The following is a 21626-nucleotide window of genomic DNA, read 5'->3' as shown; positions in this document are numbered from 1 at the left end:
ACAAGCTCTATTTATTATTATAATAGATTATATTGCTTGTATGGAATTGTGCTGATTGGCTGTGCGTAACATCATTGCAATGTGGCACAGCTGTGCCACTGATGCAGTGCCCTTGTAGGTTGGAGCAGGAATTTCGAATTTGTTCAGGGTGCCGGCGATAGCTCACCTATTCTTCTCAATGTACACCGAGGGATCGTTAACGTTCACCAACTAATGACAGCAGAAAGGGCACCGGTTTAACATCCAATCATCGATGCCTCTCCTTGCCTCCGAAATAACAGGATGACAGTTTGTAGCTGGATCCTGATGATTCCCCGCTATAGATTATGATCAACCGTGTACTGTAATTATTTGCTTTCACGTGATTAAGCCAATTCTTTAATCAACTTTCCTGTTCGAATCAACATCCTCGGCATCATTGTTATATGTTGGCAAGAGGCCGAGACTCAGTGTCTGCTTCTTCTTGGAATTTGCAGTCCTCAAATGACCACAGACTTTGCATTCTTTTACTGCCTTACTTTACCGCACTCCTTTGCTTTCCAGTCTTGCTCTACCTGCCCTTTCTTCCTTCTGTCTATCGACAGTCACTTCACATCACATGTGTCTTCCCAGAAACGCTCATCTTGCTGAAACCCGAAGGTATGAGCAAGCTTCATGTCCACCTCCATTCCTTCCTTCCTCCTTTTTTCTCATCCATGGAACCGTCTTGCCGAGTCTTTGTTGGCACTCTTCCCTCGAGTACGTTAGCTCTTCGGCCAATCGACACTTCACACTTTCTCACATGCACATTTCCACACATTTTGACATCAACAGAACGCCAACCCTCATTTCCTGCTCACCACTTCCCTCCTCTCACGGTGTTTCTCTGTGCGATCTTGCCCACCTGCTCTTCTCTGCATTTCTGGCAGTCTGTTAACTCCACATCCTCTGTCATTCCGCTGTTTCCGAAGCTTCGACTTCTGTATTATAAAAGTCTTAGCTTGCTTCCTAAAGGGAAAACCAGGCTGTATACACCAGAAAGGACATTGTTTGTTGTTTTGAAGTATTATCTATAAGTTTGCGGCATCATACAATTTTGGAACCTTTTGAAATTGAGCATCAAGGTGTCGTCAGACAGTTATGCAAAGAGAGGTGTCATTTTCAAAGAAATCCAGTAATGAATGGTGGCCTTGTATGGTGAAGGTGAACCTTCTTATTCAAAAGTAGTATAATTGGTGATAGAGACTTATAAGTGACCAAAGGACAAAAAGAAAATCAATGTCGGCTTGAATGCCTTGAAAATAACTAAAAGTCAGGGCTTCTGGCAGGTGTGACCTACCCACAAGATGTTTGTTGCTTTGTTTGAGCCATTAATCATGGATGGCTAACATATAAAGGTCGCAACAAAATCCAGAGAACTCAGAATTTCTCAAGGCGGCGTTTTCATCATTATCCAAGACCAATTGTCTAAACTACAAAGGTCTCAGCAAGATGGATCCCTTCAAACCTCAACACTTGCAACCTACAACAACAGCTGCCATCATGTCTCTCGCGTCTCAAATTGTTCTACACATATCCAACGAGCTTCATTGCTCGTCTGGTAACCGGTGATTAAACATGGATTCACAACTCGAATCGTGAAACCAAACTACAATCCACGCAATGGAAGCACAAAGGATCACCGCCACTCAACAACTTTTGCACCCAATCCTCAGCCAGCAAGATGATAGACCTGATATTCTGGGGTGCCTGCAGATTGACCATATGCCTCCCAAGGGTACAATAACAGGGGAATATTATGCCAGCCTCTTGACAAAACTGCAGCATACCCATTAAGGACAAACACCAAAGATGTTGGCCAAAGGTTTGCTCCTACTTCATGACAACACGTTGATGCACAACCCCCATATTGTGCAGACAGCCATTGGTCAATACAGAATCTATCAACTGGAGCAACCCCCCCCTATTACTCCCAGCCCACACCCCCCTGCCCCTCCCCCAGGACCTGACTTGACGGCTCAAGGCATGTGCACTACCACTGTGCCATCCAGCCGGACAGAATTTTTTTTTCTTCCAGACATGAATGAATAATAAATGAATTCCGCTGTTTCTTTTGAGGGGAATGGAATAAGTAACATTATCTAGGAGTATCCTAGTTTTGAAATCTATCCGTTTAACGAAGCAGCTGCAGTTATTTGCTGTTGAGTTTTTATTTACTTACAATTGATGATATCATAATTATAAAGTATTATTAAAATATATCACATCCAAGCATCCATTAATTCTCAATCGCATGGTTTCTCCCGAAAAATAGCATTTTAGATTGCGTCAGTCTCACTTTGAATAGGATCCAACTCAATCATGTTGTTTTGGTGTGCGACACGCAATGCACTGGGATCTGATAAGTACAGTGTCCTTCAGAGGATGGTCATGTCACCAGTCCCTTCTGTTAACACTTCCTTGTGGAAATTAAAGATTCCATGATATCCATCAGAAAAAGTAAGCCAGTGTGTGTGTGTGTGTGTGTGTGTGTGTGTGTGTGTGTGTGTGTGTGTGTGTGTGTGTGTGTGTGTGTGTGTGTGTGTGTGTGTGTGTGTGTGTGTGTGCGTGCATGCGCACGCACGCGCGTGCCATGCCCTGGCAAAATTATTGCATGGTGTTTTTATGAACAAGCAGCACCTAAAAAACACCAACAAAAACAGCCAGCACCCCCAAAATAGGAACAACCAAGAACAACCAGCACCCCCCCAAAAAAAACCCACCAAAAACAACCAGCACCCAAAAAACAACCAAAAATTAATAGCACCCAAAAAATAGGAACAACCAAAAACAACCGGCAACCAAAAAATAGGAACAACCAAAAACAACCAGCACCCCCCAAAAAAACCCACCAAAAACAACCAGCACCCAAAAAACAACCAAAAATTAATAGCACCCAAAAAATAGGAACAACCAAAAACAACCGGCAACCAAAAAATAGGAACAACCAAAAACAACCAGCACCCACAAATAGGAACAACCCAAAACAACCAGCACCCCAAAAATATGAACAACACAAAACAACCAGCACACAAAAACATAGGAACAACCAAAACAACCAGCACCCAAAAATAGGAAAAACCAAAAACAACCAGCACAAAAAATAGGAACAATCCAAAACAACCAGCACCCAAAAATAGGAACAACCAAACACAACCAGCACTCAAAAAAACAACCAGCACACAAAAAACAACCAAAAATTAATATCACCCAAAAAATAGGAACAACCAAAAACAACCGGCACCCAAAAAAAAAAAAGAATCAAAAACAACCAGCACCCAAAAAAGGGAAACAACCAAAAACAACCAGCACCCAAAAATAGGAACAAACAAAACAACCAGCACCCAAAATAGGAACAAACAAAACAACCAGCACCCAAAAAAAGAACCCAAAACAACCGGCTCCCAAAAATATAAACTACCAAAAACAACCAGCACCCCAAAAGTAGAAACAAACAAAACAACCAGCACCCAAAAAATACGAACAACACAAAACAACCAGCACACAGAAACATAGGAACAACCAAAACAACCAGCACCCAAAAATAGGAATAACCAAAAACAACCAGCACCCAAAAAATAGGAACAACAAAAACAACCATCACCCAAAAATAGGAACAGCCCAAAACAACCAGCACCCAAAAATAGGAAAAACCCAAAACAAACAGCACCCCAAAAAGAACCCAAAACAACTGGCTCCCAAAAATAGAAACTACCAAAAACAACCAGCACACAAAAAATAGGAACAATCCAAAACAAACAGCACCCACAAATAGGAACAACCAAAAACAACCAGCACCCAAAAAAACAAAAACAACACCAAAAAAAGGGGAAAACAAGAACCCCAAACAAAACCAAAAACAACTAGAAGGGCACTCGGTAGAGCACATAACTCCACCACCTAATGCTGAGGCATGAGAACATATTGGTCCCAATTCATGTTTTGAAATATCATGCTATACAGTTCTATATCATTTTTGGCTCTTTCTCTCAATGGTGAATAATCATTCTACAAATTAAATAATTCTCGTATCCAGATCCAGATTCGGATCTGCACCAAAACAAAATCAATTCTTCCTTGCAACACACCCAAGCTGTCCACCAAGTTTCGACTGAATCCTTCCACAACTTTTTGAGTTATCATGCTATATAGTGTATGTATATATATATATATATATATATATATATATATATATATATATATATATATATATATATATATATATATATATATATATATTAATTTCTCTCTGTCTCTCAATGGTTAAGAATCACTTAAAATATTATCGGATCCGGATCCGGATTCGGATCTTCACCAAAATTGAATCATTTCTTTCTTGTCACACACCCAACATGTCCACCACGTTTCATCTGAATACATCCACTACCTTTTGAGAGATCATGCTATATATAATTTTTGGCCCTATCTCTCAAAGGTGAAGAATCATTTTTAAAAATCTAGTAGTCGAATCTGGATCCAGGTCTTCACCCAAATCTAATCATTCCATCCTGGTCACACACCCAACCTGCCCTCCATATTTCATCCGGATCTGTCCACAACTTTTTGATATATCCTGTACACAAACAAACAGACAGCGAGGGGTGAAAACATAACCTCCTTCACCTTTGGTGGTGGAAGTAATCAACATGCCCAAAAAAACAAAAACAACCAACACCCCTCCCCTCCCCCCCCAAAAAAACCAACCCAAAATCAGCACCTCAAAAACACAAGACAACCAACCCCCCCCCCCCAAAAAAAAACAATACCCAGTATCCTCCCAAAAAAAAACACCAAATACAACCAACACCTCAAAAAACAAAAAACGAGCACCACATAAAAAACAACCAACACCCAAAAAAACAAAAAACAAAAAACAACCAACACCCAAAAAAACAAAAAACAACCAACACCCCCCCCCCCAAAAAAAAAAACCAGCACCTAAAAAAAAGAACAAAGAACAAACAGCACCAAAAGACCAAAAAACAACCAGCACTCCAAAAAACAAAAAAAAAACAACCATCACCCACAAAAACAAAAGACAGCCAGCACTCAAAAAAACAAAAACAACCAGCACACAGAAAAACAAAAAACAACCACCACCCAAAAAAACAAAAAACAACCAGCACCCCAAAAAAGCAAAAAATAACCAGCATCCACTAAAACAAAAAACAACCAGCACCGCTAAAAAAGAACAAAAAACAACCAGGACCCAGAAAAACAAAAAACAACCAGCACCCACAAAAACAAAAAACAACAAGCACTCAAAAAAACAAAAAACAACCAGAACCCAGAAAATCAAAAAACAACCAGCACCCCAAAAAACCAAAAATAACCAGCACCCAAAAAAGAACAAAAAACAACCACAACCCAAAAAACCAAAAAACAACTAGCACCCACAAAAACAAAAAACAACAAGCACTCAAAAAAACAAAAAACAATCAGCACCCTAAAAAAAAAAAAAAAATCAGCACCCAAGAAAACAATGAACAACCAGCACCCAAAAATCGAACCAAAAAAAAACAGCACCAAAAAAATAAAAAAACACAAAAGAAATAACCAGAACCCAACAAACCAAAAACCACCCAAAAACAACCAGCACTCAAAAAAACAGCCAGCACCCAAAATAGTGGAACAACCAAAAAAAACATCTCTCAGCACCGAAGCATGGTCCTCCGAGACAGCAAGCAGTTGATTTCAGATCCAGTTTCGACGAGGTCACACTCGATGAATGTGGCTGGTGGAATGGTAAAGCACTTTATGGATGACACCACAATATGACCTTGAACTGACAAATCAAACTCCTCACCAGCCACATCGACATTCACCGCTGCAGGGAGGAAGACCGGATCGGCATGGTGGAACTGTGCAGCGCACTCATGAGCGGTCACCATGAGCACGGCTCTGAAAGACAAATAAAAACCACTATAAATCATGCTTACCACACTGTCTGAAGCTCAAGGAAGAGTTGTAAATTCATGACAAGAACAATTATTTGAACTACAAGGCCATTTGTAGACTTTGGATATATCAACTCAGTAACTGAGATTTGAACCTGGGCTTTCAGCTTCACTGAAACCACTATGGTCTCAGATGTGAGACCACCAAACAGGCTTGATTGAACTGTTAATTTCACACTTCTTTACAGGTGCAGTTAAAACATTCACTCTTCTTTATACTCTTTTACTTGAACTACCCAATGCTCGTCTTCTAAGCTACCTTTTCTGATCCCTTAATCAAGGCCATCTTGATAAGCATAGCAATGATGTTCCACCACTTCAGCTGATCAAAATTTGTTTCATTTCAACTTTCGAGCGTGAAGGAGAGAAAAATCCCTCGAAATGTCATCTTCCAATTTTTACAAGGAGGAAAGCCTGTTGTGCGAGCACATTGATTGCATCTTGGGAATGCTACCTATCGGGCGTGTTTTCAATTAGAATTTTGCCTGCCGGTGAACTCAGCAAGCAAGCTAGGTCCAGGCTGAGGTCATGTAGGCCGGGCAACCTGGGTTCATTCAATGCTGGGGAAATAAGTGCAGCAGGAGTGAGGGGGAGGGAAAAAAAATCGTTTGGGTTCATTCTTGGTCATCCTCCTTTCCTATCATGGCCCTCCCTGCCCCCTGCCTGCCCTCCATCCTGTCTGTCCACCTTCGTCAAGAGAAGAGGCATGCTTTGCCGCCACAATAGCCCTCTCCCCTCCGAGGTCAGACGGGCCCCCCAGGCAAAGTAACGATAATCGAATCGCAATTTGGGGAAATTAGAGCCAGAGAGCGTGCCTCCCCTTTCGCTTTGAATGCCTGTCCTAGTCCATGGTTCTGTTCCAAGTTCATAGTGAGTGTGTGTGTGTGTGTGTGTGTGTGTGTGTGTGTGTGTGTGTGTGTGTGTGTGTGTGTGTGTGTGTGTGTTTGTGTGTGTCTCGGCCTAATTATGTGTCAAATTAAACCAAAAAAGAAAAACCCAACATTGGATCAAGGATCAAAAAAAATGCCAAAATAAATAATCAACTGCGATCTACGTTGAATTAAGTTCTCAAATATAGAGGATTCGATGATGGCGAAAAAGTTGCAAAATGGTGGAACTTCCAGGAAAACACAACTTACTTACATGACATTTATAATTGGCCATTCGAGGGGAGGGAGAATTCAGGGCAGACTCCGAGGAACGCTCATTCCGAAACATCACTTCAGACCAACCACAAATCTGATCTGCCATTGTCAGAATTCTTGTTTTGCACATCTGTTGCATATTGCTGGCAGTGAAAGTCCCTTAATGTAATTAAGGGGTTAGGGCACAAAGAGCAAGGGTTTCTTTTTTTTCAAGGCCGGTCTGCTCTTGGCACAAGGTCTGCAGGTGAACTCACTGCAGGGGCCTTTGGGCTGGCCTCTGGAGTCCATGGCTGTAGAGTTGAAAGGCACGGATGTCCGGGCAGCTAACAAGCATCAAAACGTTGTGCCCTCGAAACTTATGACCCAGAACAGCGCACGAAAAGGCCCGAAAGTCCCAAATAAAGACCTGAGTTTCAATCGGGAACTTTTTGTTTACTTCAATATTACACCAAATTTAGCTCGTCGCATAACTAGTGATAGTTTTTAGTTATTTCCGTTTTGTGTTATCTTTCCGTCATTTTTGTCCTGTCACCTTTTCTATCAAATGCTTCCTTTCCATTTGTTCCATGATCACATTCTCTTTTCTTGCTCTCATGGAGGCCTTTCAAATGTGCCAGCACTTGCATGTGGAAGTTAAATAATTCACAATGATTTTCAAAAAGAATAGGTCATTGTGTGCCAGCATTGTGGCCAAATTACAGCCTTCTAATCTGTAGTCAGTCTGTCTCTCTGTCTGTCTCTATCTCTATCTCTATCTCTATCTCTATCTCTATCTCTATCTCTCTCTCTCTATCTCTCTCTCTCTCTCTCTCTCTCTCTCTTTCTCTCTTTCTCTTTCTTTCTCTCTTTCTCTCTTTCTCTCTTTCTCTCTTTCTCTCTTTCTCTCTTTCTCTCTTTCTTTGCGTCATTATCATTAGACTCAGTGGTGTCCTGGTTAGAGTATCTGCTCTGAGTCCGAGAGGTCGCTAAAAGCTTGGTGGTTCGAACCCCAGCTCTATCATATCAAAGACTTCAAAAATGGTATGGGCTGCTGCCTTGCTTGATGTTCAGCATTTAACAAGACATGACCACACTGTGGTCAAAACCTGTGACTACACCTGAAGGCCTCTGCTGACAAGTATTCGGCCCACCAGAAAACCAAGATGGTGGTCATATATCGTCTGGGTGTCATGCTGGGTGAAGTCAAGTGACCAATGTGGGTATGTTCTAGCAGCTGTCTGAGCAATGGGTGCACATTTCAAAAATCCACCTGCAACAACAACTGCAATGTGGAACTCTTGTTGGCCTGTGACATGCTGCAGGTGAAAAGGATCGAGCAGAGACAAACAACCATAGGTTGTTAATCATAGTACAGCCTTTGATCGGCCTAATGGCCAATTCCTGCATCAAAGTTCCTTGTAAGGGAACCATATTATTATGTTTTTGCTGTTTTTCGGCTGTGTTGTTAATGCAGTGCCCCTTCACAGCAAGGCTAGAATTTGTAAATTATTTGGGGTGCTGGTGATAACTCACCTCGCCTTCATAAAAATACACCTTGGGATCTTTAACAGATGTGTTCCATCCTTGGGATGGCACACTCTGTACTGCAGAACACCAGGATGACAGTTTATAGTCAGGTTCACGAGATTTGAACTTACACTAGACATTTAAAAGGCAGCCTCTCTGCCATCCTGTCCAATGTATAGTCAGAGATACCAATAAAGTGCTTCGGTTGTTTAAACAGCAGGATCATTAAAATCCCTTAATTTACACCAACATTGACAGCTCTACTTCTCCAAAGGTGTTCTAAGCACAAAGCATTCTGCATAGCAAGTTAATTTAATTCTTTTAAAGTAATCACCAAGTTTTTTTTCTTTCCTTTCCGAAGCCAGAGAGTTACTCAGGGCTGGTAGTATGGCCTAGATGTACGTACACTCACTTCCAAGCTGTCCAACCTTGGTGTGAATCTCGACCCAGCTATAAACTGTCAACCTGGTGTTTCACAGGCAGGGTGATTCATCGTTGCATGTATTACATCTCACGGATGGACACGATAAACTAGCATCCCATCCCATCTTGAATGATTTCAGATATGGAGACATTGCTGATTTTTGTTGTTGTTGTTGTTGTTGTTGACATTTTGGAGACAAATTCAAAGATGGATGCCAGGCCAGATTTTGCAGCATGAATGAAATTCATACCGAGCAACCATGTCGTTGTGATTAGAAAATGGTGGCTGTCGAAGATGTTTCGAGATATCTGTTCGAAGCATTTTAATGTAGTATCTCTGCATCGATGTCACTTGTCATCTAAAATGGTATCATGGTCGATGTGGTCAGTTCCTCTGTACCTAGCTATTCCTCACGTACATAATGCATAGGAATGCTCAATTTATTACAACACGTTTAAAATCACTAACTTTAAACTATTTGTGTTACTTAATATTGTTAAGCAAAAAGGGGGGTTAAGTAATTGGTTCACTCTGTCTGCCTACAAACATCAGTTCATGATCGAGGAACAACTTAATTTAAATTGAATGTTATATTTTGAACATTAATCAAAAAACGAACCTGTAGTTCAACAGAAATTTGGCTCTGAATTCGTCCTGATCACGCATACGCAGAGAGGTGTGAGAATTTTCTCTTTTTTATTTTTACTCTTTCTGCCTGTCTGGCAGTGAAACGAAATTGAAAATCATTCCAAACAGGAAACTTACTGTTTTTAAGGATGTCATAAAGGACACAAACAACAAGCACGAATAACTAACGTAACGTGTTAAAAAAGGTGGTGGGGAAGACGCGGCCTCAACAGCAGTAAACTTCCCAAAAAATTATTTGCCTAACATTTAAAATCATCATTTCATTTCAATTTAATTATACACTTGAACACTGCAGAACATATATCGCCTTTTTGGCACTTTCAAAAACCCTCCCGTTTAGCAGTATTTGGATAAATTATTTTGGCATTTTACGTCATTAAGACCAATCAAATTTGTCACTTGCACACCACGCCCATGTCCTTGTTTCTCAACACTTCACGGGCAAGGTGTTCTATGAACTCTCTAGGTATTTAAGTAAATGTAATTGTTCAGATTGAAATTGTACATCTTCAATGATTATTAACATTTCTACTTCATACCTTTTTAATCGAATAATGACAGACTATAGTGACACTCTCACACCGAATAGATGAAACACAAGGACGTTACACGTTTACATGAAATAACGAAGTTCGTTTGACGTGTTGTTTGTCTTTTTGTTCCTATATATTGTCACAAAATCGATTTTTTTTACTTATTTTTTTCCTAATTACAAGAAGGTATAACATGACCTCATCACACAAATGATAAAATAAAACATGAGCCATATTTTTTAGTTTATTTAATTTATTTTTGCTCTGCTTCCTGGGATTCTCTGCTCGGCCCCCAAGCACTCAATTTCCCTTTGAGCGATGCTATGGTGACAAAACCAGGACGGACTTTCCCTCTTAATCCTCAGCATTTCAGCAACAACCGTGCTATTCCCACCCTCCCCCTTTCCTTTCTAGCTATGGTGGCAGTCCGGCTGAAAGAGCAGTGTGGGCACTGTGATTAAAATACCGTACTACGGGCCAAGGAGGATTTTGCTCACCATTTCGCCCACCCCTAGCTCCTAATCCCGGATGAGAATTGAAAAGTATGCCAAATCGCTCCGTTAAATACAAATACCAGTCAAGGAGAAATCTTGCTTTTGGGCCATCTGTTTACGAAGGGGATTCAAATAATTGGATCCTGACTTTTGTTCGCAACCTAGCTTGTATTTAACCTTGACAGGCAATCGTAACCATAATGTGCACGCTGTTGCTATATTTGAACAGCCATGATGCTTTCTTTGGCCGAAAATTGAGTAGGCCGAACTATTCGCTGTTCCATTCTTTTTGTTCTCTCACTCGCCGCCATCTTTCTTTTCAGCACGTGCATTAAAGCGGGAAAACATGGACTTTTGGGAATCGGTTACAAATACTTGTAAATCCAATTTTTCTCAAAAATTATTCATCTACATGCATTTACAAGTTCAAGTAAAATTTGAACCACCCTCACGTTTGCACCGGTTAGGGTGGCCGTGCTGGTGATGGGGACTAAAATGAGAATAAATAAATAATTCATTGAGAAAAAAGGAATGGAAGACAATTGGAGAAATAATGGAGAGCAGAGGAGTGTGGGGAGATGTGGGAGAAGGAAGATAGGTTTGGGAGTTCACCGGACTATGGGCCGGAGGGAAGTGAAAATGTATTTATGGAACATACATGGAAGATGGTTGGGTCGAGCATTTGCTAGTAGACATTAAAGATCCCACGCTGTCTTTCGTGAAGAGTATATGAGTTATTGATGGGCACCCTGATTAAATTACAAATTCCTGCCATCTACAGTCAAAGCGTGTGAAAGATTCTGGTGTTTTGTATCAGGAGTATTATTACAACCTGGCATTGGAGGAGAGGGTGAAGCATAGAGTGTGTAGCTGTTCTGTTGTGTGAGTGATTTGACATTTATTTTGTATAACTCTAGCATGGCGCAATGTTGACGACACGGACTCGTAAGTCGAAAAATTTTGCGACTTCACTCGGACTTGACAAAATTGACTTGAGACTTGGTGTCTGGGGGACTTGTGACTTGAGTTTATGATGACTAGTTGACAATGTTTGGATAGTAATCCTTCCATAAACAGTGAATCAAAATGGGATTTCAAATAAATGGAAAATAATTATCGGTCAATGACGACATACACCTTGTGCATGGACACCGTACATGTGCAGCGCACCAGCGCTCATGGCCGCTGGGTCACATACCGTTCTCCACTGAGGTTAAAGGGAGTGTCCACTCTCCAGACAGCACAGAGCACACAATATCCAAGCGCAAGCACCAGTCTTACCAATGTCGGTAAACACAACTTTATTCAAACCAGGTCATTGATATTCGGGTCAAATCGGGGAAACTTGGCCACTGATCAGTAAACCCCAGGCACGTCCATCCATCCATCCATCCATCCATCCATCAGGACCATACTCTGTGCAGAGCGTTGGTGCTGCCGAAGCAGTCTCCTTGGTCATTGGACACAATCCTGGACGGGTCGCCACTCCGACACAAACGTTCGCTTGACGTGTTTATGTTAAAGACTTGTCCTCAAAGACTTGAGACTACACTGGAGACTTGTCCTCAAAGACTTGAGACAAGTGCACGTCCCAAACCGACAAAATGATTTTGTGATGATTTAAATGTCATTTGACTTGGATTATTTAAACTTGGTCAGTAATTGTATATTATATCATGACGTCTTTTTAAAAGGAAAACATTTTTTTTTAAAGTATGGCTTAAGTTAATAGACAACAATTGAAGTTAAGTGATACGTTTCATTTTCCCGAGTGTCCCACCGCTTCCCTGGTTCCCTACCTTCCCTCTTGATTCTATGTTTCATTTTAACAAAATAATAAATATACAAGTAAGTTATGAAGATCTCCTTTCCCGTTCCACATTGAATGTTTTGGTTCTACATGTAAACCATTTAAATATAAGCTGAGGTTACAGACTAGTCTCTTGTACATTTGTTCAAGTAGGTACACGAGATATGAGAAGTTAATTGAACATTTATTTTTCCTCCGAACAAAGCAAAAATGTCCACTGCATGAAGTTGACAAATAAAAATTCGAGTTGAACAGCTTCTCAGAACATCATTGCAATAAATGAAACTGTATCATAATTCCTTGATAGCTTGTACTCCAGGTTATACAAGTCAATGTTGGACTTGACACAAGTTGAAGTAATACTACAATGACTTGAGACTTGCCCTCAAAGACTTCAGCTTAGAATGGAGACTTGTCCAGAAACACTTGAGACTAGACTGGAGAGTTGGCCTCAAAGAATTGAGACTTGACTGGAGACTTGTCCTCAAAGATAAGACTAGACTGGAGACTTGTCCTCAAAGACTTGAGACCAGACTGGAGACTTGTCCTCAAAGACGTGAGAGTAGACTGGAGACTTGTCCTCAAAGACTTCAGACTAGACTGGGGACTTGTCCTCAAAGACGTGAGATGAGACTGTAGACTTATCCTCAAAGACTTGAGACTAGACTGGAAACTTGTCCTCAAAGACTTGAGACTTGTCCTCAAAAAATTGACTGTACTGGAGACTTGTCCTCAAAGACTTGCCCTCAAAGATTTGAGACGAGACTGGAGACTTGTCCTCAAAGACTTGAGGCTCGACTGGAGACTTGTCCTCAAAGACTTGAGGCTAAACTGGACACCTTGTCCTCAAAGACTTGAGGCTAGACTGGAGACTTGTACTTAAAGACTTGAGGCTAGACTGGAGACTTGTACTTAAAGACTTGAGAGTAGACTGGAGACTTGTACTTAAAGACTTGAGAGTAGACTGGAGACTTGTCCTCAAAAACTTGAGACTAGACTGGAGACTTGTCTTCAAAGACTTGAGACTAGACTGGAGAATTGTCCTCAAAGATGACTAGACTAGAGACTCGACTGGAGACTTGTCCTCAAAGACTTGAGACTAGACTGGAGACTTGTCCTCAAAAGGCATGAGAGTAGACTGGAGACTTCTCCTCAAAAGACATGAGAGTAGACTGGAGACTTGTCCTCAAAAGACACGAGAGTAGACTGGAGACTTGTCCTCAAAAGACATGAGAGTAGACTGGAGACTTGTCTTCAAAGACTTGAGACTAGACTGGAGACTTGTCCTCAAAGACTTGAGACTAAACTGGGGACTCGACTGGAGACTTGTCCTTAAAGACTTGAGACTAGACTGGGGACTTGTCCTCGAAGAATTGAGACTTGACTGGAGACTTGTCCTCAAAGACAAGACGAGACTGGAGACTCGACTGGAGACCTGTCCTCAAAGACTTGAGACTAGACTGGAGACTTGTCCTCAAAGACATGAGAGTAGACTGGAAACTTGTCCTCAAAGACATGAGAGTAGACTGGAGACTTGTCCTCAAAGACTTGAGACTAGACTGGAGACTTGTCCTCATAGACTATCGACTAGACTGGTTACTTGTCCTCAAAGACGAGACTAGACTGGAGACTCGACTGGAGACTTGTCTCAAAGAGTTGAGACTCGACTGGAGACATGTCCTCAAAGACATGAGAGTAGACTGGAGACTTATCTTCAAAGACATTAGACTAGACTGGTGACTTTTCCTCAAAGATTTGAGACTGCACTGGAAGACGTCCTCAATGACTTGAGACTAGACTGGAGACTTGTCCTCAAAGTCTTCAGACTTGACTGGAGACTTGTCCTCAAAGACTTGACACTACACTGGAGACTTGTCCTCAAAGACTTGAGACTGGAGACTTGTCCTCAAAAAATTGACTGTACTGGAGACTTGTCCTCAAAGACTTGAAACTAGACTGGAGACTTGCCCTCAAAGACTTGAGGCTAGACTGGAGACCTTGTCCTCAAAGACTTGAGAGTAGACTGGAGACTTGTCCTCAAAGACTTGAGACTAGACTGGAAACTTGTCCTCAAAGACTTGAGACTTGTCCTCAAAAAATTGACTGTACTGGAGACTTGTCCTCAAAGACTTGCCCTCAAAGATTTGAGACGAGACTGGAGACTTGTCCTCAAAGACTTGAGGCTCGACTGGAGACTTGTCCTCAAAGACTTGAGGCTAAACTGGACACCTTGTCCTCAAAGACTTGAGGCTAGACTGGAGACTTGTACTTAAAGACTTGAGGCTAGACTGGAGACTTGTACTTAAAGACTTGAGAGTAGACTGGAGACTTGTACTTAAAGACTTGAGAGTAGACTGGAGACTTGTCCTCAAAAACTTGAGACTAGACTGGAGACTTGTCTTCAAAGACTTGAGACTAGACTGGAGAATTGTCCTCAAAGATGACTAGACTAGAGACTCGACTGGAGACTTGTCCTCAAAGACTTGAGACTAGACTGGAGACTTGTCCTCAAAAGACATGAGAGTAGACTGGAGACTTCTCCTCAAAAGACATGAGAGTAGACTGGAGACTTGTCCTCAAAAGACACGAGAGTAGACTGGAGACTTGTCCTCAAAAGACATGAGAGTAGACTGGAGACTTGTCTTCAAAGACTTGAGACTAGACTGGAGACTTGTCCTCAAAGACTTGAGACTAAACTGGGGACTCGACTGGAGACTTGTCCTTAAAGACTTGAGACTAGACTGGGGACTTGTCCTCGAAGAATTGAGACTTGACTGGAGACTTGTCCTCAAAGACGAGACGAGACTGGAGACTCGACTGGAGACCTGTCCTCAAAGACTTGAGACTAGACTGGAGACTTGTCCTCAAAGACATGAGAGTAGACTGGAAACTTGTCCTCAAAGACATGAGAGTAGACTGGAGACTTGTCCTCAAAGACTTGAGACTAGACTGGAGACTTGTCCTCATAGACTATCGACTAGACTGGTTACTTGTCCTCAAAGACGAGACTAGACTGGAGACTCGACTGGAGACTTGTCTCAAAGAGTTGAGACTCGACTGGAGACATGTCCTCAAAGACATGAGAGTAGACTGGAGACTTATCTTCAAAGACATTAGACTAGACTGGTGACTTTTCCTCAAAGATTTGAGACTGCACTGGAAGACGTCCTCAATGACTTGAGACTAGACTGGAGACTTGTCCTCAAAGTCTTCAGACTTGACTGGAGACTTGTCCTCAAAGACTTGACACTACACTGGAGACTTGTCCTCAAAGACTTGAGACTGGAGACTTGTCCTCAAAAAATTGACTGTACTGGAGACTTGTCCTCAAAGACTTGAAACTAGACTGGAGACTTGCCCTCAAAGACTTGAGGCTAGACTGGAGACCTTGTCCTCAAAGACTTGAGAGTAGACTGGAGACTTGTCCTCAAAGACTTGAGACTAGACTGGAGACTTGTCTTCAAAGACTTGAGACTAGACTGGAGACTTGTCCTCAAAGACTTGCGACTTGACTGGGGACTTTTCCTCAAAGATTTGAGACTGCACTGGAAGACGTCCTCAATGACTTGAGACTAGACTGGAGACTTGTCCTCAAAGACGAGACTAGACTGGAGACTCGACTGGAGACTTGTCCTCAAAGACTTGAGGCTAGACTGGAGACCTTGTCCTCAAAGACTTGAGGTTAGACTGGAGACCTTGTCCTCAAAGACTTGAGAGTAGACTGGAGACTTGTCCTCAAAGACTTGAGACTAGACTGGAGACTTGTCTTCAAAGACTTGAGACTAGACTGGAGACTTGTCCTCAAAGACTTGCGACTTGACTGGGGACTTTTCCTCAAAGATTTGAGACTGCACTGGAAGACGTCCTCAATGACTTGAGACTAGACTGGAGACTTGTCCTCAAAGACGAGACTAGACTGGAGACTCGACTGGAGACTTGTCCTCAAAGACTTGAGACTAGATTGGAGACTTGTCCTCAAAGACATGAGAGTAGACTGGGGACTTGTCCTCAAAGATGAGACTAGACTGGAGACTCGACTGGAGACTTGTCCTCAAAGACTTGAGACTAGACTGGAGACATGTCCTCAAAACATGAGAGTAGACTGGAAACTTATCCTCAAAGACTTTAGACTAGACTGGGGACTTTTCCTCAAAGATTTGAGACTGCACTGGAAGACGTCCTCAATGACTTGAGACTAGACTGGAGACTTGTCCTCAAAGACGAGGCAAGACTGGAGACTCAACTGAAGACTTGTCCTGAAAGACTTGAGACTAGTCTGGAAATTTGTCCGCAAAGACTTGAGACTCGACTGGAGACTTGTCCTCAAAGACTTGAGACTAGACTGGAGACATGTCCTCAAAGACATGAGAGTAGACTGGAGACTTATCCTCAAAGACTTTAGACTAGACTGGGGACTTTTCCTCAAAGATTTGAGACTGCACTGGAAGACGTCCTCAATGACTTGAGACTAGACTGGAGACTTGTCCTCAAAGACGAGGCAAGACTGGAGACTCAACTGAAGACTTGTCCTGAAAGACTTGAGACTAGACTGGAAACTTGTCCACAAAGACTTGAGAATAGACTGGAGACTTGTCCTCAAAGACTTGAGACTAGACTGGAGACATGTCCTCACAGACATGAGAGTAGACTGGAGACTTATCCTCAAAGACTTTAGACTAGACTGGGGACTTTTCCTCAAAGATTTGAGACTGCACTGGAAGACGTCCTCAATGACTTGAGACTAGACTGGAGACTTGTCCTCAAAGACGAGGCAAGACTGGAGACTCAACTGAAGACTTGTCCTGAAAGACTTGAGACTAAACTGGAGACTTGCCCTCAAAGACTTGAGACCTCCTCAAATATGGCACTAGACAAGAGACTTGTCTTCAAAAACTTGAGACGACACTGGAGACTTGTCCTCAAAGACGTGAGAGTAGACTGGAGACTTGTCCTCAAAGACTTCAGACTAGACTGGGGACTTGTCCTCAAAAAATTGACTGTACTGGAGACTTGTCCTCAAAGACTTGAAACTAGACTGGAGACTTGCCCTCAAAGACTTGAGAGTAGACTGGAGACTTGTCCTCAAAGACTTGAGACTAGACTGGAGACTTGTCTTCAAAGACTTGAGAGTAGACTGGAGACTTGTCCTCAAAAGACATGAGCGTAGACTGGAGACTTGTCCTCAAAGACTTGAGACTAGACTGGAGACTTGTCTTCAAAGACTTGAGACTAGACTGGGGACTCGACTGGAGACTTGTCCTTAAAGACTTGAGACTAGACTGGGGACTTGTCCTCGAAGAATTGAGACTTGACTGGAGACTTGTCCTCAAAGACGAGACTAGACTGGAGACTCGACTGGAGACTTGTCCTCAAAGACTTGAGACTAGACTGGAGACTCGACTGGAGACTTGCCCTCAAAGACTTGAGACTTCTCCTCAAATATGAGACGAGACGAGAGACTTGCCTTCAAAAACTTGAGATGACACTGGAGAATTGTCCTCAATGACTTGAGACTTGACTGGAGAGTTGTCCTCAAACACTTGAGACTAGACTAAAGACACCCTCAAAGACGAGTCTACACAGGAGACTTGTCCTCAAAGACATGAGAGTAGACTGGAGACTTGTCCTCAAAGACTTGAGAGTACACTGGAGACTTGTCCTCAAAGACTTCCCCCAATCTCAGTGGCCTTCCATCATCTCACAGTCTTGCATATTAATCTGTATTTCCATGCGTGTGAGATGCGTGTGTGGCAGCTCCACCATGAGCCTTCTATCTTGTAAAAACAACAAAAAATTTAAACACAAAAAAGTCACATAATGATCTGTGAGGTGTTTGCCACGCTGGTATCTCTCATGATTGACCGATCTCCTGAGGAAAAACAAATTAATCAACCCCACGGGCAGTTAAAGGAATTGAGCTGCGGACAAGAGGTAGCCAAGGGGTCAAGCAGCACATTGCATATTGGTACAGAGCAACATTGTGGTGCAGCATAAATGCAGGGTATTGATGGATGAGTCAATAAGTTGACTTTCCGCACCTGTGGCCGGTTTCAGCTAACTAGTGTTGTACCGAGGCAAAACTGGGACAGCACTCAGGCTAGTCTCGGCTTCAGGAATTACATTTCCACCATGACATGGTCCAAGAGGCACAACAAAGGATGTCCTGTGGGCCTTAGCAGAAAATTATTTTGTCACTTCGTTTCATAAAAGAAACTGTAAGCCATGTCACTCCATTTACCTAACATCAATTCAACTTACATGCGTCAACTTAACAACTTCTCGGACATCCTCCTTGGTCAAAACTGAAAAAATGAGTGAATATATTAACCCGGGCTCCCAACATAAGATTTGTGTCTTTTCTGTGTTTTATTTGTAATTTTCTCGAAAGAGATTTCGAGGAAATGCTAAATACTTTTATGAAAAATTATTTATCAGAGGGAATTGTTTAAATTCTCTTTGCAATTATTTAGTTTGTTAGATTCATGGATGCCTGTATGTTCAACATACCATTCACGCCAATTGGACAACTCATGCAAATCCGATCTGAGACACCATACTCTGACACAGAGAGTTGGTGCTGCTGAAGCAGTTCATTGGCGAGGGTCACACTGAGGTCTTTGCCATCCTTCTCCCAGCAGTAGTTAGGGGAAGAATTTGTAATTTATTCAGTGCTGTTGCGATAGCTCAGCGACTCTTCACGAAGGACACCGTGGGATCTCTGACGTCCACCAACTAATGCAATCAGACGGGACGCCCAGTTTAATGTCCATTCGAGGGATGGCACACACATTAATGAATCACTCTGCCTGTGAAACACCGGGATGACAGTTTATAGCTGGTTTGGGATTCAAACACAGGCTGGACAACTTCCTCTTGCTCAAGGCCTTACTGTCAGCCACATTGTAAATACGAGTGTACTAATTATTGGCTTAATGCATAATTATTTTTCAATGAGCTAACTCTGTTCCTACTTTTGCGTATGACAATAAAAAACATTATTATAGTATCTTTTACGATAATTGAGGAAACGTGAACGTCACCAAAACTCCAAAATTTACATGGAGCAGAAATTGTGCCACCTTTGATGGAAGACGGTATTGCAAATCACCTTAGTTTATCTTATGATATGGATACGATTTGTTGTGAACAATCAAATTTCTTTTAAAACTTGCAAAGGTTGGAGAATGCATTTCCCAGCTACAGCACATTGCCCACCGAAGGTGGTCTGAGAAGGATACCTCCGTCCATCATTCTCATGCCTATTTTCTTATAGATGGGAAATATAATACATAATGGTCTCACTCTGCTCCAGCAACTCTACTTATTTTTAAACATTTGAACTTATACCAAGTGAATTTTCAGTTACAACTGGAATGGTTTATCGCTTGGCTAATCTTTGTGATTGGATCACAGCAAGAAAGTATTTTGGATTACCAGGGGAAATGTGTATCATTCCTTTGGGAGAGTCAATTTGGCTTCTGTGACCATGTAGAGACCTGACTCGTGACATTATGTAGTCCCTTTTATTGAGGATTCGTGGTCGAAATTTCGGTGTCTAAGCTGAATTTTTGCACAGTGACCTGGGAGACCTGGTGGGTAAACCCAGCCACTGTGGTTGCACAAGTTAGTGCATTCTCAGTGCTGGTCCCAAACCTGGATAAATGGGGAGGGTTGCGTCAGGAAGGGCATCCGGCGTAAAAACCTATGCCAAATCAATATGCGGATCATAAACCAGATTTCCATACCGGATCGGTCGAGGTCCGGGTTACCAACAACCGCGACCGGTACTGTTGGCCAGCAGGGTCTTGGTGGAAACTGTGTTACTGCTGGGCGAAGGAGGAGAACGAGAGGGGGAAGGCGTGTCCAGAGGCAGTAGGAGAGGAGGAAGGGAAGAAGTGTGGAGATGAGAGTTGGAACTTTGAATGTTGGTACTATGACTGGCAAAGGGTGGTGAGAGTTGGCTGATATGATGGAGAGGAGAATGGTAGACGTACTGCATGGACAAGAGACCAATTGGAAGGGGAGTAAGGCTAGGAGCATCGGAGGTGTTTCTACCATGGTGTGGATGAGAGGAGAAATGGTGTAGGGGTAATCCTGAAGGAGGATTATGTTAAGAGGGTATTGGAGGTGAGGAGAGTGTCTGAGTGAGTGATGAGTGTGAAGTTGGAAATTGAAGGGGTGATGATGAATGTCATCAGTGCATGTGCCCCACAAGTGGGGTCTGAGAAGGAGGAGAAAGAAGATTTCTGGAGTGAGTTAGATGAAGTGGTGGAGAGTGTATCCAAGGAAGAAAGAGTGGTGATTGGAGTGGATTTCAATGGGCATGTGGGGGAAGGAAATCGAGATGATGAGGGGGTAATGGGTCGGTATGGTGTCAACGAGAGGAATGTGGAAGGGCAGATGGTGGTGGATTTTGCAAAAAGAATGGAAATGGCAGTGGTAAATACGTATTTTAAGAAGAAGGAGGAGCACAGGGTGACGTATAAGAGTGGAGGAAGAGGAACACAGATGGACTACGTTTTAAGCAGGAGATGCAACCTGAAAGAGATTAGAGACTGGAAGGTGGTGGCAGGGGAGAGTGTAGCGAGACAGCATCGGATGGTGGTTTGTAGGATGATTTTGGTGGTGAGGTTGAGGAAGAGACTGAAGGCTGAACCAAGGACCAGATGGTGGAAGCTGAAAGAGGAAGACTGTTGCGTGAAATTCAGGGAGGAGGCGAGACAGGTTTTGGATGGTGGTAAAGATGGGTAGGACGACTGGGAAACTACAGCAAAAGTTGTGAGGGAGATAGCTAGGAAGGTACTTGGTGTGACATCTGGACAGAGGAAGGAAGACAAGGAGACTTGGTGGTGGAACGAAGAAGTACAGGAAAGTATAAGGAGAAAGAGGTTGGTGAAAAAGAATTCGGATAGCCAGAGATGAAAAAGTAGGCAGGAGTACAAGGAGTTGCGGAGCAAGACAAAGAGAGAGGTGGCGAAGGCTAAGGAAAAGGCATATGGTGAGCTGCATGAGAAGGTGGATGCAAAGGAAGGGGAAAAGGATTTGTACCGATTGGCCAGACAGAGGGACCAAGCTGGGAAGGATGTGCAGC

General features: G+C 42.5%; 1 protein-coding gene across 1 annotated transcript in view; it reads left to right on the top strand.

The window, feature by feature from the left end:
- Positions 1–21626, top strand: part of LOC147035671 (uncharacterized) — a 53778-nt gene that overhangs the window by 19276 nt on the left and 12876 nt on the right. The window contains exon 3 of the mRNA XM_085869105.1: positions 544–639. Within this exon, the coding sequence (XP_085725231.1) occupies positions 544–639 (96 nt within the window). The remainder of the gene's footprint in view (positions 1–543; positions 640–21626) is intronic.

This window comes from Eptatretus burgeri, chromosome 1 (assembly GCF_056783735.1).
Source record: "Eptatretus burgeri isolate ZD-2024b chromosome 1, Ebu_testis_v1, whole genome shotgun sequence".
In the NCBI taxonomy this organism is placed as follows: domain Eukaryota; kingdom Metazoa; phylum Chordata; class Myxini; order Myxiniformes; family Myxinidae; genus Eptatretus; species Eptatretus burgeri.
This window is presented reverse-complemented; position numbering and strand designations above follow the sequence as displayed.